We start from the raw sequence: 16,417 nt of genomic DNA on the forward strand, positions 1-16,417 counted from the left end.
CTGCATCTGCGGTGGACAGCAGGCATCACTGCCTAATTTCCATAGACTGTCTCCCCTTTTACAGCCCTCTACCTGAAAGCTGTAGCCAATGCATATTGCTCGCCCAGGTCCCCCACATCCCGCGCTAGGCCAGAGGGCTGATAGAAAGCAGCGTGCTGAAGTGCTGTATCTGAGAGGGGACGCTTGGCAGCAGGCTCATGGAGGCCGGGGGATCTGCTGCTCTTCACAATTCATCTCGTTCTTCCTCATTGCAAATGCAGGCGCTCCTTTGGCTGTTCATGAAGGGCCGGCAGCCCAGGGTCCAGACAGCATTGAACACTGTATCTGCGACGGATTCACAAGCTGTGGAGAAAGGCGAGATCAGGCATGTAAGTAACAGGCACTCGGGGATGTCTGAGGGCTGAGTGGAAGCACCCTAGCCTGAGTCCTGCACTGAGCTGTGTGGTATTTGCAGGTGGAAATGTGGGTTGTCTTTTTCTTTCCGGGTACCACATTTTTATAAATCCAGAAGTTCTTCCCTTCTGCTGAATTTGAGGCTCTTTCATCCCTAATGTGGCAACTATGTGTCACAGAGGAGAGGCACAAACTTCCTTCCCTCTCAGTCCCCTGGAGCCTGCCTCCTCTCTTGCTTCTCCTAGGCTTTCCTTGCTGATGGATTATGTGGGGTGCTGCAAATAGCAGCAGATTTCCCAGAAGATCTCCCCAGCACTGTCTTTCCTGGTTTCTTCTCCCTGCCTTTGCCTATAGCCRCTACAAACCAACCTTTTCTGCTTTGGGGGGGTTAAAATGCCGKCTGCCAGCCAGCTTGAGAAGCCTGGCTGTGGTTGCAGCAGTGGAGCTGTTGATACAGTGTGCTTTGAGTGCTAGCCCCTCCCAAGAAACAGGCTTGAAGCTGCTTGTCAATAAATAAATGGGTTAATGCCAAGTTTGTTAGGGTTTAACTGGCAGTAACATTGATTGCTGTACAGGTAATAGATTTGGGAAGGCCCTGCCATTGGGACTGTCTCTTCCTTTCTCAGTCTCTCTGGCCACCTCGCTCTAGTCCTGCTGCTTTAGGAGTCTGGTTGGCTGGCATGTATTAAGAGAAGAGAAGGTTATAGTGAGTCAGTGGGGAAATGGAGGCTTTGATTAACTCGCACTGATGCGACTGGAATGGGCCAGGGATGTTTGTACCCATCTGAATGGAGTGCAACCCCCTCCCTTACTTGCTTCCTCTGAACTCCTGGTGACTCTGTGGAAAAGGTGCCAGATAAGCTGTAGGGTGGCAGGGGACAAGAGGGGAGGACTGTGTGACAGGAGCGGCTGAGAGCAGCCCTGAGGACAGGGAGTGGCAAGTATGGAGCACAGGGCAGGACAGGCAGAGCGGGAGGAGGAGAAGACGGCTCAGAGGTTTGCTTTAGTGACACTTGTGTGTCCTCTGGCAACCAGGAGAYAGGTGCTGGAAGAGTCTGGTCCTGCTTGAAAGCAGGTAAAGGTGGCTTGGTTCAGGCATGGAGCGCGAGCTCTGCTCCACCTTAACTCGACAGGGCCTATCTGTTGGCTTCACTGCCACAGGCGGAAAGGGAAGAGAGGTGATCTGAAAAATTGGCAGAAGAAAATCTCAAGAGATAGGAAGGGGGTTGGCTGCAAGAGAGCCTGTAGATAAGGGTGACCATGAGAGACTGAGTGTAGTTGGCCTGGTAGCACTTAGGTCTCAGTCCACCTCTTTGTTTTCTCTTGATCACTGCAGGCTTTTTCCAACCATTTTTCTGTGATCAGATAGGAAGCCATCAGCACTAGTACCGGTGCCATGCAGACTTCCCCATTTGTCCTAATCAAGCTACACCCTGGAAAACAAATGAATGTTTTACAGTACCTTACAACAAGCCATCTCCAGTGGGGATTAAACCACAGGAGCAGGCTGCAGTAAGGAGAAACACGCAGCACTTTGGGAGTGGATTGTTCTCAAGCGCTCTGCCGGTTGTTCAGATCAAAGCTGCTGTGAACATCTTTAACTGTTTTAATGTCACCTGCCTTTAGTAGATTTTATCCTCAGAGTATTCAGGACGCTGTTCACTGCCTGTCCTGTGTTACTGCCACTCAGCTCCTCTGCAAGAGAAACCCCATCTTACAGAGGATGGGAACACACTGAAATGGCCTCAGGAGGGGCAGCCTGGAGCGGCCTCCCTGCCATGGCTGACCTCTGGTAGTGGCAGGGTAGATCTTTTCTTCTCCTCACACAGTAGAGGTGCTTGATGTTGGCAGAAGAGAGCAAGAGGGAGACTTGGGCTATCACATCAGTAACCTTCAGAGGACTCTGAACGCAGCTTGTGCCAAAGAAACTCTTCTCAAACTTGTAGACTGAGGCTTTTAAAACTTGGCAAAACCAGGGTGGCTCTTGAGCTGCCGATATGTCACCTGAGCTTTGCTGGCGTGCAGGCTTCTGGGGAATCCAGATCTCACCAGCCACACAGCGGCATATCCCTGAGGCCATCGTCATCTCTTATCTGTGAACTAGGTCCCACAGAGCCCTGCCCTTGGCTCTCCTACGTGATTGGCCCTTAGCCATGTGCTGGTTTCAGTGCATGACTCACAGGCCCTGGAAGGTTTGTTGGTCTCCCATGAAGGTGTTTGAAGTCCCAGGGAGGGCACCTAAGGTTTAAAGGAATTGCTTCTATGTTTTTGGGGTTTTTCTTCTTTTCAGGTGTGTTTTGTTACATTTTCCAAATGTAAATAATTTTAAGTGTCCAGGCTTGGGGTAGGAGTGTGTGTGGGCATATCTCAGCACCGTGAATTCTCATTCAGCTTTGACCCATCTGTGACAAGCACAGGACAGATATGCTTCTCCCTACTGCAGATTTTTGCTTTGTTTGGCAAGGAAAGGACTCCCTACGCACAAACACCCCTCCCTGCCATCAGTTGTTCTCTCTGAAGCAGATCCCCCTGCCCCTGCAGGGGACATGAGCCTACCTTCCACCTTGGAGACGAACCCAAGGCTGCGCTTGAGGTCCGAGCAGATGGAGTGGAGGCACCAGCGGAACTTGGCATCGCAGCGGTATTTGTTGGCCCCGCAGGTGTCGTAACAAATGTCCAGCTGGTTGCAACACTTGGTCATGGCAGGGATRCCCAAATCTAACTGGGGGAGGAAAGAAAAGAAGTGTCTCTTGGCTGCACCCTGGCCTCAGACTCAAATGTCTGCAACTGCCAGAAGCTACACCCCAAACCTGAGGCAGCAGGAGGGAAAGCATGCTCCTCCTTCACCATCTAACGTAAGCGTCCAACAGTAGYGCAGTCTGCCCCAGCGTGGGGCAGGCCACATTCCCTCCTCTCCTCTCTGCCGCTGGGGAGTAACCTCTGGCCGAGAGGTGGGGAGCAGCCCCTCTGCAACATTTCCTAGGTCTCATTTGTCAGAGCTCATCAGAAAGCTTCTTGTCCTTACCAGCTGTGGCAAAGCCCCCTTTTCTCTTTCCTCCTCTTCCCAAAACCTGGCAAAACCTGCTTTTTGGCCTAGCGTATCTGCTGTAGGTGCTATTAATGCTTTATTTCTCCCAGATGTGCTTGTGAGGCCAAGAACAAATACAATTTGGACTTGGGGGTTCTGTTCACCTCTCCATAGGGGTGATGGGGCTTGTCTCTGGAGAGACTGGAGTCATTAGCTTATTATAAATTCTTCCTCTTTTTGTCCTTCCTCATCTAATAATTAGGAGATGAGTTTTTCTTCATGACTGCCCAGATAAGGAGGAGTTACCGCAGAAATGCCCACAAGCTTTGCAATGACATATAGTTTAAAGAACTAATAACATGAAAAATTAGCCATAGCAGGGAGGGTTTTTCAGAGCAGGAATGTGCTTAATTGCTGCAGACTTCATGGGCAGCAGTAATGCACCAGCTAAATAGTGATTCCTGCTCTTCGAGTCTCCTGGGAGTGCTTTTTCTTGGTGGTTTCAATTTACTTTGATTTCATTAATTGCCTTTGAAATTACAAGTGGGTGCAGCATTAAAGCATTTCAGTGCTCAGAAGAAGCAAAAAGCATGGGAGGAGAYGGAGTGCCAGGTGTGGAGAAGACCTTCAAGTACTGCTGTTTGTGCATTATGGTAAGTCACTTAGCTGCCCAGCACTGAGCGCGTTACCTGTCACAAGGGCACTGGTGTTGATCAGGGCTTTGATAAAACACGTTCCTCCACACTGGTGCTCTGCTTGGCCGGGTACCCCCTTTTCCTCCTCTAGGGCTACCACACTCGGGCAGCTTTATCTCTCAGTAACTACTGAGACAACCAGAACAGGCCAGTCCTTCATACACGTAACTCCTGTCTACGTGATTCCTCTTTCACTGCCAGCAGTGGCTGGGATCTTAGTGCTCCCCTGATTGACAGTAAATTAGGAGGGTGCACTTAGATTGAAATGTTCGCCTTTGCTTGCCATCGGCAGCCAGCCATGTCTTTTAGCAGTCCCAGATATATTGCTTGTTGCCTGTACCTGCATGATATTTCCTCCCTTTTCCAGTGCTCTGGCTTCAGTCATTAAGAGAAGTCAAGTCATCACACAGTCAACATGTAGCACAGCTAAGCCTCTTCCTTCCCCAATATTATTAGTTGGTTATTGTGGTTAGCAAATTGTATCATCTAGGAATGGTGGGTTAGGCAGTACATACACTTTCGGGTACCTTGAGCCCCAGAAAATAGGAGCTGCAGCCATTTGGTTCTTGAGGTTTGTATTGAGGTCGCGGCATTGGAGCCTTCCCTGAGAAAGAAAGAAAAACGTTAGGAAAGTCAATCTTCTCAGAAGCAGCACCAAAGAGCGAGGAGTGGCAGGCAGCTCGCCTCTGGTCTGCATCCCCAAATGCTTCCTTCTGCTCTAGGAGATGCAGGGACTGAAAAAAAGGGTGCTAGAGCTGGCTGAGACACTGCCCCTGCTCTCAGTCCAGGCCCCTCGGAGGCAGAGTGTGTCCAGGCGGAGCAAGATGGTGCTTAAGAAGGGAGGTGGCAGTTATTTCTTTCAGAGGGACAAAGCAGCAGTGCAGCTCTCTGTAGCATCTGATGACAGGAGGCAGCTCTGCAGCCTGGCTCAGCTCGTGCCTCCTCCTGCACAGCCACGGGAGCACTGTGGGTTGTGTGAACTGGGAACTCAAATGTCAAAGCTGGGCTGAGCCCAGCCCTGAGGTCTGGGGTTGCTCCCAAGCTCTTACAATGGACAAGTCCCTCTTTGCAATGTGAGTTTTTGCAGCTGAGCAGCCCTCTGTGCTGAAGCGAGTGCCTCAGACCTCCCAGGCCTAGCAGCTTTCCTGAGAGCTTTGCACAGCTGGGATCACCCATCTGCATTTTTAACTCCTCCAAGATGCTACTAGCTTAGCAAAGGGATTTCTTTCCAKCATTGCTCACTCAAAGAGTGTCAGTGAGCTATGGATCTCTGCAAAGTTGTGCTAGACCTTAGTCATGCTCTCTGCATGTCTGGTCTTACTCTGAGTATGAGGTCTTYTTGGCCCATTTCCTGCATGTGGTGGTGGAGGTTCACCTTCTGCAAATCGTTTCTGTCCCTTTGTCTCTGCATTCCCTTAGTATGCTCCTTTGTATGCACAGAAGAGCAAGAATTTCTTCCCTGAATAATTATTTACCCAATGTAGAAAGATTCCAGCAGACAATCAGCTAAGAGTAGCTTCAGCAGCAATTTAATCTCTTTTTCTTTGCTGTGAAACTGTGCAAACCCTCCTGTCTGCCTGCCTTCCCAGTCTGGGGCTTTACATACAGCTGACRGAGAGCTCTGGATGTGAAGGGTGTGCGCCGCTGCTTATTTGATTGTGCCCCTTCCCGCCTGGCACCACCTCGGTGTCTTGATCTGAAAGGCTGCAACCTGCTTGTTTTAGAGACCCTRATCTGCTGTGTTTTTTACAGTGCCAGTCTGTCGGGCGTCCTACTGCTGAGGAACCCAGAGGGATTATGATTTTCTGGTATTGTCAGGTTGGTTCCTTCGCAGGCGGGCACCTGCTCTTCTCTGTATAGGGCAACTTTGCAGGTCTTGATGGTGCCACCTAACTCAGGGCTGTGTCCTTGTAGGAATCGCTCCTCCTTCACTGCACTGCCTCCTCCCCACTTGGATGTGTGTGCAGATGGAGCTGTAGCTCCAGCTCTGCAGGACCGTGCATGCTCCAGTGGGAGACACGGCTCCCAAGAAACAAAGGAGAAGGCGTCAGCTCCTTTGACAAATACTCGTGACTCGCTTTTCCCAGGGAGAGGTGCCAAGCCAGATGGAGAGGTCCTGCAGACTGGATTGCTCTCTTAGGTCACCAGCTGGACTGGTGTGGATTAGCTGCATCCTCGACAAATGCCAACCCAAGGGAAGCTTTGCTCCTGGTCAGATGTTTAGTGACAATGAACAGGGCACCAGGCAGTTCCCAGATGCTGTGGTGCGGGGTGGTGTCATGTCACAGGGAGTGTTGGCTCCCTGCAGTCCTGTGTGGCTTGAGTCCATGTCCATTTTGGTCACCAGCTGTGTTTATTTCGGGGCAGGACTTTCAAACATGTCTAACGGGGTCCAAGCAGAAACTGTCTGCACGGAAAGGAGATCTGCCTGTTCCCTGTCCTGTCTCATTTTCTTTCCTTCATCCCTCCCTCTAACCTGACACCTCTGGTTTGGGGAGGGCAAATTGCCAGGCTGCCACTCGAGGCCTGTGCGCCTTGACCCAGCTGTGCAAAGAGCTTGTTTAAAGAGGGGAGAGGATTCTCCCTGGAGAGGCCAAGGCTGTCCTGTTTCTAGTGCCTTGGAGACCACCCATCACGGTTTCTGGTTTCTCTCTGCATCATCCTTTGATGTGTGCTCATTGCTTCTTCTGTGCCAGCTGGGCGTATACAAGGGAGATCTTAAATGCAGAATGAGGTGTTAAAACTGGATGTTTGAACCCTGCTCTGGGAAGACTTTGTAAACTGTGTGAATGCTCCAGCAAAAACATGTTTGAGTCGAGCCTTCTGTAAGTCCGTCACCTTTAGGGTTAAATTTCTGCTTCCCTAAGCACTCTTAGAGAAGGTATATAGATATAAAATAGATCTAATTTAGCCCTCAGGACAGGGTTGGGTTCCTTTAAGCTCCATTTCCACTGTTTTCTTCTTGCCAGTGCTGATAATCATTTAAAACTCTTTTCCCCATTTTTCTGTCAAGGTACCTAAAGTACCAATGGTAATATAGCCATAAATCTACTGTGTTCTTGAGAAGGCGACACGGCCAAATGCCTCATTTTTCCAAATGCCTCGGAAGGTTATATGCAAGAATGTCCCCAGCATCTTCTAAATTAAAAACTGCTGGAGCTGTTTTGTTTAAACAACAAATTTGCAACAAGCAAACAACAAACTGAAATCCCATCCAGCTGTGAGATGCCCATAACCAATTTTCCTGCAACCCTACAAAAATTCAAAATGCACCAAGGCTTTAACTGTCTGCAAGCCAGGATAAAGCTCTCCAGTTTACGTTACCACTGTAGGTCTGGGGTTTGTATGGGAGAGTATTTCTCAGTACAACACAAACTATTGTTTCTGCCTTGTGACCCCTTTGAATAGATCAGATCTACATTATGCTCCAGAAGTAACTTTTCTAGTGCAGAAACCAGTGTTATTTTGAGCAGGTGGAGTTAACAATAGTCAGTTATGGGGTAAGGTGGCAGGTCAGAGCAGGAGTGAGAATGTTTTGGGGTATGGTGATACTGTGTTTCTAGAGAAAGCTTTCCATTAAGCTGAAGTTACAGCTAGTATAATATTTTAGAAAGGTGGCTTTACAAAAAAAAATCTCATGTTAGGATTGTAGTGATCCACAAAACATTGAAGTGCCTGGAAGATGACTCCTTGTAGGAAACCTGCCCCCTCCTCTCTGAAAAGCAAAGCTTAATCATTTGTAAAGCGCACTTCTGTGAACTCTTTCTCAGCTAGATAAAGTCCAAGACACCATAATTAACCTCTCCTCCTCATCTTGTTTTCTAGCTAACACTGAAACAGAAGCAAAGCACAAAAAGGCATTTCTGACTCTCCATGAACTACATGAACATCTGCTCCATGCTCTTGTTACCATTGATTGCTTCCCCTTCCTACAAGCCTGTCTGTGATGGAGAAGGAAGTCGGTAGGTCACATTGGCTATTTTGCTGGCTGTATTTTGTCAGAGGCCTGTTGTGGTGGGTCTGCTTGCTGCAGGACATTGCTAGAGAGGGACACCAGGGGATCACTTAGGGCACAGCAGGATCTGACCAGCTGCAGCATGGTGAGGAGCGACACTGATGTGTAGAAGCACAGCACTGCTGAGAAAGCCTGTTCTTTGGAAGAAGGTATATTTTAGGGCACTGCCTTGTTGGCATGGCCTTAGAGAAGGGCTGAAGTTGAGTTTCCAATAGGAAGTGAGTTTCCCTGATGCATTTTAATATCTCCCGGCTGTTGTAGCTGTGCCAAGAGACTGGAGAACAGCCAGCTGGCTGCAAGGGATTTCTGGCCCATGCAGGAGGTCTCAGATGCTGCCGCACTGATGCTCTCTGGCAGGGGGGAGTAAATATATTTTGGGATGAATGGATGATGTTGGGGCCGGCCCCTTGCCATGTGGAGAGGTCTGTTGTTACTTCTGTGCTAAGTAAGGGCAGAGCCTTTTAGGGCTGTGCAGGAGAGTGCGACTTCGAGGGCTCTGTTCCCGCAGCCTGGATGTGCCTCCTCATCCCAAGTCCCTCAGGACAAATCCGAAGTGCTGAGCAAAATGTCGCAAGTCCTGCCTGGCCAGGCAGCTGAAGGAAGCTGGTGAGGGATTTAACTCTGGTTCAGGCTGTTTCCCCCCTGAGTTGCCGGAGAGGTTTTATAAGGAGGAGTAGGCATCTGCCAGCAAGTATTTGTGTAACTCCAAAGTGCTGAATTAAGGGGGCAAGCCATCAAGTTGTTTGTTTTTCAGGCCTCACCGAGTGCTGAAAAAGCAGGAGGAGAGTCCAACCAACCGCCTGAACAGCCAAAAGTTTAGTACTCAGCTGAAGATGGATATGGCAATTACAGGTAAGTCCTGACCTTTACCATGGCAAAACAAGCTATTATCAGCATCTCTCGGCTGGAATGAGAGTGGAAGGCACCCTTTTTACTGCGTGCCTGGGGAAAGAGTAATCGCGCCCTGATTCGGCAGCAGATGACGAAGAGCTTCGTGTTGGTTCTGGTGAGCACAGACCCACAGCGGGGCCCCAACGGCCGCTCCCCTTCCCCCGCCCCCCCCCCAGCGGGGCCCCAACGGCCGGGCGCCCCCTAACGGCGGGGTCTCGCGCACAGCCAGGAGCGGCCCTGCTGCCCGCTCGCCCGCGGAGCCCCGCGCCCATTGGCTGCTCCTGCCTCCCACCCCCGCCCCCAGGGCAGAGCAGCCAATCGGCGCTGCCGCCTCGGCGTGATAGGCAGCAGCGGGCTGAGGCGACGGGGCCACGAGGCTGAGGTAACGGTCGGCGGGGCTGAGGCGACGGGCGTGCTGCGGGTCGCGGGGCTGGGGACGTGGGGCTGAGGTAACGGGGCCGCCGGGCTGGGAAACGGGGCTGAGGAACTGGGGCCGCCGGACTGAGGTGCTCGGCTTGCTGCGGGGCCACGGAGCTGAGGTGATGGGCCTGCTTCGAGGCCCTGGGGCTAAAGTGCCAGCCTGCGGAGCTGAGGTAACATGGCCACCACGCTGAGGTGATGGGCTTGCTGCGGGGCTCAGGTAACCGGGCTGCTGAGCTGAGGTAACGGGGCTGCCAGGTGGAGGCTCCTGGCTCATTGGGGCTGACTGAAGTACTGGGGTCCTTGCTGTGGGCCTGAGGTGCCCAGCTTGCTGCTTCCTGGTTGCCCTGTCTGCGGATACGGTGGAGGCCTGAGGGGCAGAGCTGGCAGGGGGAGGACAGGTGTATACACCTTTTAAAAACAAAACAAAAACCATACCCCCCCCCAAAAAAAAAAGGTTACATCTACTTTTAAACTCTTCTTGCAGCCCAGCTTTGGCTAAGAGTGGCCCCACCGCCTTCTTGCCCTGACAGGGAAATCGGGTCCCAGCACCACAGCCCACAGTGTCTGCATTTCTCCTAGTGCCCTCACTGCTGGCCCAGAAGGGAAAGGAGGTGCTTCCTTTCGGCTGCCTCTGTGAGGGAGCATGTTACAGACAATGCAGCGCAAGCTGGAGGGGGACAGTTTGCTTTCTGGAAGAAATGAGATGCATGCAGACGGTAACTGAGTTACTGGGATATCTCCAAAGCATGAAGTTTGTGTCTGTGAAAAGCAATGATCAGGGGAGGAAAGAGGTTGAAATCATCTCAGTGCTCAGGAGCATCTTGCCCAGGCATTCAGCCGGGGATGTGGGATGAAGCTGGGGGGGGTGAAGGTACTGGCTGGGGCAGTTGTGGGCAGGAGGGCTGAGGTGACAAGAGGGACAGGGTTATTGCTGTTATTGCAGGAGGGGAGGCTGAGCACACAGCACAGTTTGTGGGAAGTCATCTTGCTGTTCCCAGACAGGTTGTTTCAGCTGTATCCTGTGCGTTCTCAGGGTACCCTGCTGATGGCTGACGCCCCTCAGCTTGCACTGCCTGTGCCTTGGCCTGCCCAGTGACCTGCAGCCACTGCAGACCTGTGGCATAGGGGTGTGCTTCAGCCCTGGCTGCGCCACCATCTGCCCTGTCCGCTGCCCTCCCTGTGCACACTCCAGGCTGCTCTTGCCCTGCTGTCTCTGAGATGTCACCCCCTCCATCCTGCCCCTCGGACAAACCAAACTCTTCCTTTTTTGGTAAATCACTCTAAAGTCCAAGGCAAGCAACAGCTGCCTCATTCCACCTTCAGTACTAAAGCTTCTTCCATGGTGACGGCAGGTCTCGTTTACYTTCCTGTTATCTCCCCTCCTCCTCCCCACTTTATTAGTCAACTTGCAACTGCTGAATAATGACACTCCGAAGGTTGCTGAGATTATGGCCACTGGCGACACTAACAACCCCTTCTGAGTCGGGTCTGCCCAGGTTGCTTGTTCTTCCCTCTGGGGCCTTGCTGCCTGCCCTGCTCCCTCTCTTCAGGGGTCCAGGTGGCCTGGCAGCATGGTTACTTACAGGTCCTTACTGTAAGACCTGTATCTTCTTTTGTCCCATTATTCCTTAAAGAATAGAGTAGCCTCAAGATGAGTCTGTTCTTGGTCAGGGGAAAGATGTGGATTAGGTTTCCCTGCAGTGGCACCAGAAGAGAAGCTGTGTCTCTCTGTGGTGACTTTTCTGTGACAAGTGCTATAGATGGTCAGGTCACAGACACAAGCCAGCTCATGTCGGGGGAAGTGCCATGAGTTTTCACACATAGGAAAGAGGGGAAAGGGCAGGGAGAGAGGAGCCAGCAGGAATTAGGTGCAGAAGTGGAGGCTGGTACCACAACTCTGAGGGCCACTTAAACATCAGGTTTGAAAGGTAACAGAGCATATGCAGTGCCAGAATACAGCAACCTGCAAAATTCATAGCCATGCCACTTTTACTGATTACCCTTCTGCCCTCCCCCATCCTGAGGGCTCTTACACAGAACTGACAGACAATGTCGATTGTAGCAATCAAAGTTGTCAGCAGACCCAGCTGTGGAGTATTTTGCCCCAAGTCCTTAGGGTGGGGACACCCTTCACTTACCATATCGACATCTGTACTGACAAACACCGTTTTTCCCTCCAAGCAGTTCCAAGAAGGAGTCAAAGTAGCTGTTAACCGTTTCAAAGCTGTCCCGAATGGCCCCCATGCCCCAGTCTGAAGAGGATGACTCCGTTGGGGGAGCATGGTGGATGGTGTTCTCCTGTGTTGTTTCCTCAGTGCATTGCCCTAAGCCCAGGCCCAGGCATAGAACTGCTGCCTCAAAGAACAGCCTCATGCTGCAGTCCAGATCCAGGCCCCGGAGCCCTTGTGCACACAGATGTGCAGGCAGGGAGGAGTGGGACTGAGCTGGTGTGCGTACAGGGCAGGTAAGCACCCCTCTCCCCTGGACTTTAGACACTGCTGAGGGAGCTGGGATGAGGCCACAGCAATCAGAGTGCAAAGTGCACTGCAGAGATTTGGTCCAAGTTCGTCTCACAGAGAAGCACTGGGGTATGAGTTGGCACAATCCCACTGGAACAGGCTCAGCCCTCTGCAGCGCCAGGGCTTTAACTGCTGTGTGAAGGTGATTTCCCCTTTCTGTGGGAAAACCACTCACAGAGGGGCTGGAGTGGGGTCTGCCTGCCCTGGCACTGCAGCCCCTCGCGGTTGTAGGGAGCAGGAGAGATCCCGACCTGTCCCGTTGCCTGGGCTGCCTCCCTCTCTCCCTTGCCTGTTGGGAGGTGGAGTRTCTCTCTTCCTCCACCCTTCCTGCTACTCAGGCGATAAGAGTAGTGGTCCACTGACTGACAGAGGAGCACTCCTTGCTCGTACCCAAGGCTTCCTGGTCATGTAATGCCGTGAGACGAAACCTCCTCCAAGCCTACCTGCTGCAGGGGGATTGTCCCTAGCAAAACCTGTGGGACCCTGCGTCTGACATGCTTGTTGTACAAAGGTGCTTTCCATGCCTGCCTCCCCAGAACAGACTGTGTTGCAGATAACCAGCACACTCAGAGCAGAAGGACCTTAAGGTGGCAGAGAGCCTTATCCTGCGTGCTTCTGCTGTGCTATGGCTGGAGGTGCTGTTGGACCCTTACAAGCCTTGTAGGGATTGATGCAGCCATCAGGAGTAGTTGGGGTTTAGAAACACCAGATTCAGAGAAATTCCCTGGCACGCCCCCCTCCAGCTATCAATGATGTAGGTGAGTATCTGCCCTGGATGGCACTCTGGAGGGCTGGTGTTAGACGGCTGGTTACTGTAGCGCTGCTTTCATGAAATACCAGTGTTGCTGAATTAAACGTGCCAGGTAGGTGGCTTGCGCTGTGCAAAGACTGTTCTAGAAACTTAAGCCTGGTGACAGGCTTGTTGGGGTAGCTGCAGGTCCTGGTTCTGGGGTGGGACTCAGCCTGCCAGGGACTTGTGGGGTAGGCACAGCTGGTGGAGATTTTGAGGAAGGTTATTCATTAAAAAAATGGCAACAGCCAAACACCAACAGCAAATGACAACGCAAATCAATGACAAAGAATTGGGAAGGCAAAAGGCATGAAAAGGTTCCAGCTGCTCTCAGAAAACTTAACTGATGTGTCCCAGCACACCACCATCTTCCAGAAATAATAGCTCTGCAGGATGTCGACCGGMCAGTCTCTGTTGACTCCAAGGGCCAGCTTTTCAGAGGTCAGCTCTGTTTGCAGAAGCATCTGGGCTCTCAAATGGAGGCTCGCTAGAGCAGGGGAGTGGATCTTTCAAATATACGGCAATCGCAGGCACAAATACTGACGTTTCATTGTGTTGCAGGAGACAGCCCGGCAGCACTGTTACTTCTGAAATGCCAGAGCTCTGCAGCGCCCAACTGCCTGCATCCTTCTGCACCCTGCTCCTGTGCTCCAGATACGGGATAAGGAGGAGAGACCACAGCTAAATCTGGGCTTCTCAGACAGGTAAGTTGGAAAAAAAGTGGGGAAGGGGAGAAAACAAGCTGGTTATCCCTTTGCTGGGAAATGCCAGTGATGTGGAGCTGGAGCCTGATGCTGCCTTGTTGTGTCTGTTTTGCTGCACACTGCTGACWGCGTTCATGCTCAGTGCAACCCAGACAGGGGGTGTGAGGGTTCCTCAAGTCAGTGGGCAGAGATGCTTTAGTTGTACAACCGCTGCCGAACAGCGTCTGCCCTGAACGCTGTCACATAACCCGAGACAGGCGGCACACGGGTGTCAGCCAGGGGATGGAAACTAGGCAGAGCTGTTGGACGAGGGGATGTGTAAGGTGTGCAGGAGGTCCCAAAGGAACCACAGATCAGGACTACCTTTTGGGAGATGAACTCRAGAGAGGCAGGGAGCACCAGGAAAGGAGGCTGGCAGTGTCTGAACTGTGGACAAGGAGGAGGGAGCACTCCAATGCCAGGTAAGAAATTAGGGTGATATTTTGGCTTGAGACAAAGGTGCTTGATGGCTGCTAGATGGTCCGTTCCCTGGATCCTGGGAACCTGCAAGGCCCTGCCTTGGTGGACCTTTGCAAACAGGACCTCATTGCTGGCACAAAGCAGCAGGGACGCTACTTGTGGGCAGGCTTTGCAGGCTAGGACAGAAGAACTTGTGCCTGTCTGTCTGTGCAGACCACACCTGGGTCTGAGTTGTCCCTCACAGATGGAAGTGGGCCACACTCATTAGAAATTGTTGTCAGCAAGTGCTGGTAGAGGGAAAACCAGGTTCAGCATTCCCGTGCTTTGTCTTGCACTGTGCGGAGCAGTTTATGTCCCTGTTGGCTGAATTGCTGCCCTGCACGACGTGCTGGATTGCAGTCGTAGTGCTCCCAGCCCTCAGGAAGAGTCTGACAGAAATTAATGTAAAAAAGACCAAAATAGCTTTCAGAAGTAACTTGAAAACATCCTGTAGAGCCACTGGGTGGCTGTGCTTGGTGCTGTGCTTTTATGCTGAGCCTTTTACAGTTGCTCTGGAGTTAATTCCAGAATATGGCTTTCTTTGTTAGTCCTTATTCCCTAGTGGCTGATCCATGTGCTGTTTAATGTGGGCAGCTAGGGAAAAATTGTTGGCAGGATTGCAGGGAATGCAAAACGCAGTGACTGTTGCATGAGCTGTCCATGCTACGCTGCACAGGACGTGCAGCCTTGGCGGGGGGGGGGGTGGCTCTGGGCAGAGGCAGCCAAGCCAGGGCCATTTGCAAAATCAATTGGAATTTGTTAGGGAAGCTAAGCAGGGCAGTGGAGGAGGAGGGAGCAGCCGGCAGCACGCAGAGTCTGGGAAAAGAGGAATCAGAAACTTTCTTGCTGGTTAGTCACTTGTTATCCGGGTGCAAAGTTTTGTGACTTACTGTCTTTTACTGCTTCACCAAGAATGCGGCAGCCCCTTGACCCTGCCCTAGGGATGACCCGTCCTCTTTCCTTCTTCCTACATCCTTCCACCCTTCTCACCCCAGGCTCTTGAGACATTTGGAATCAAGCTGCAAATATCTTGGTTGCACCCAAATTCCAAGATTTAAAGACAAGAAAAAATGTTGGATGGAGTAAAACTAACAAATGCCACATATCCCCCCCATACTCCCCCCCAACACACACAGTTATCTCAGTGTAGGGAATCACTGCTCAGGCTCAACAGAAGTGAGGACTTCTTAAAGCAGATGTGGATAGCCTGTACCTAGCAGGTTGTCTGGCCTCTCTTTGACCCTCTGAGATTATAAATCCCCCCACCCTCTGCCAGTCTTTATCTGTCTAAGAGATATGTATATTTTTTGCCACGATGATGAACTCTGACAACCCATTTCTGAACCTCATCTCAGCCTCAGGATAAGCAGCTCCTAACTCCATACATGCATTTCTCACTCTGTAATGCTTAAATATAGAGCAGCCCTCAGGCTGTGATGAGTCACTTCTAATGACACTATCAGACAGTTGGCAGCCCGTGCTCCTGTTCAACAGGAGCGAAAGCTGACTGCAGCCACAAGGAGCACCGTGCACCCAGTGCACGGCAGTGCAGCTGTACACATGTATCCATGTCATCTGCTCCCRTGCTGGACAGAGCTGAAAACCCTCTTTTGGCTTTGCACATCAGCCATGCCAAAGCACATGCCGACCCCTGCATGCCTGAGCTCAGCTCCTGACAGGGAAGCGCAGGAGCAGGTCCAATTCCTTTTGTGCATTTCTTTTTAGAGTACAATGTTACTTATATGCAGAGGCTTGTGTTGTGAGGATTCTTCCCTTCATGTTCTGTTGGGGATGTGGGGGAGGAAGGAGAGTGTAGAGATGGAGCTCTTTCTGTATCTGGTCAGCTGGATGAGTTGCTGATTGATGTTTAAGCATGGCCTAAAGGGGACTAGGTTGCTTGCAGTTAAGGTTCCTAGGTAATCTGCTGTTGGTTCAAAGCCTGGCTTGGGAGGCAGATGAGTCACTGATTATTGGAACAAGAAAAGCAGCTTGATGATGAAATGTCCAGGTTCCTAATAGAGGAGGTCAGAGTTCAGCTGCCGCAGGGAGAATGGGTGTGGGGTTGAAGACCTGCTCCCTGCGGKGGGCTCCATCCAGGTTCTCTCCATGGGTCCTGACCCATCATTTCAGCTTTCTGTGCTGTGCATCCCCTCTCTCATAAGCACGGATACCATCGGATCCATCCTTCCTGAATTGTCCTGCCCTGCGGCAATTTGCAGGCTGTTTGCCTTATCCCTGATGCTACCCCGTGTTGCTTAGTTGTAAGCTACAGCAGTTCTTATCCAGTGGGACTCCCCCCCGGGTGCTGGGCCGCGGCAGTGGGTGTAGTTGTGCCAGAAGACCCCTGTGGGACAGCTCTGCCCTGGCTACCCTGGGGTGGTGGGAGGTCACAGCGCTTAAGTGCTGCTCAAGAGTGGCACAGAGGCAACCACAGTTTCCCCCCCACAGCTCCTCCATGAGT

The 16,417-nt window shown here is 51.6% G+C and overlaps 1 protein-coding gene across 1 annotated transcript; it reads right to left on the bottom strand.

Moving 5' to 3' along the window:
- PLA2G12B (phospholipase A2 group XIIB) lies at positions 1-11,903 on the bottom strand. The gene is made up of 4 exons (XM_026073454.1): positions 11,584-11,903; positions 4,632-4,720; positions 2,950-3,115; positions 1-342 (listed from the first exon to the last, which is right to left on the bottom strand). Exons 1-4 carry the CDS (start codon positions 11,816-11,818, stop codon positions 224-226), a joined length of 609 nt encoding a protein of 202 aa, XP_025929239.1. The 5' UTR covers positions 11,819-11,903; the 3' UTR covers positions 1-223.
- Between the last annotated feature and the right edge of the window lie 4,514 nt (positions 11,904-16,417).

The sequence above is a fragment of the Apteryx rowi genome, unplaced genomic scaffold (assembly GCF_003343035.1).
Source record: "Apteryx rowi isolate R43461 unplaced genomic scaffold, aptRow1 scaffold_369, whole genome shotgun sequence".
Taxonomy (NCBI): Eukaryota; Metazoa; Chordata; class Aves; order Apterygiformes; family Apterygidae; genus Apteryx; species Apteryx rowi.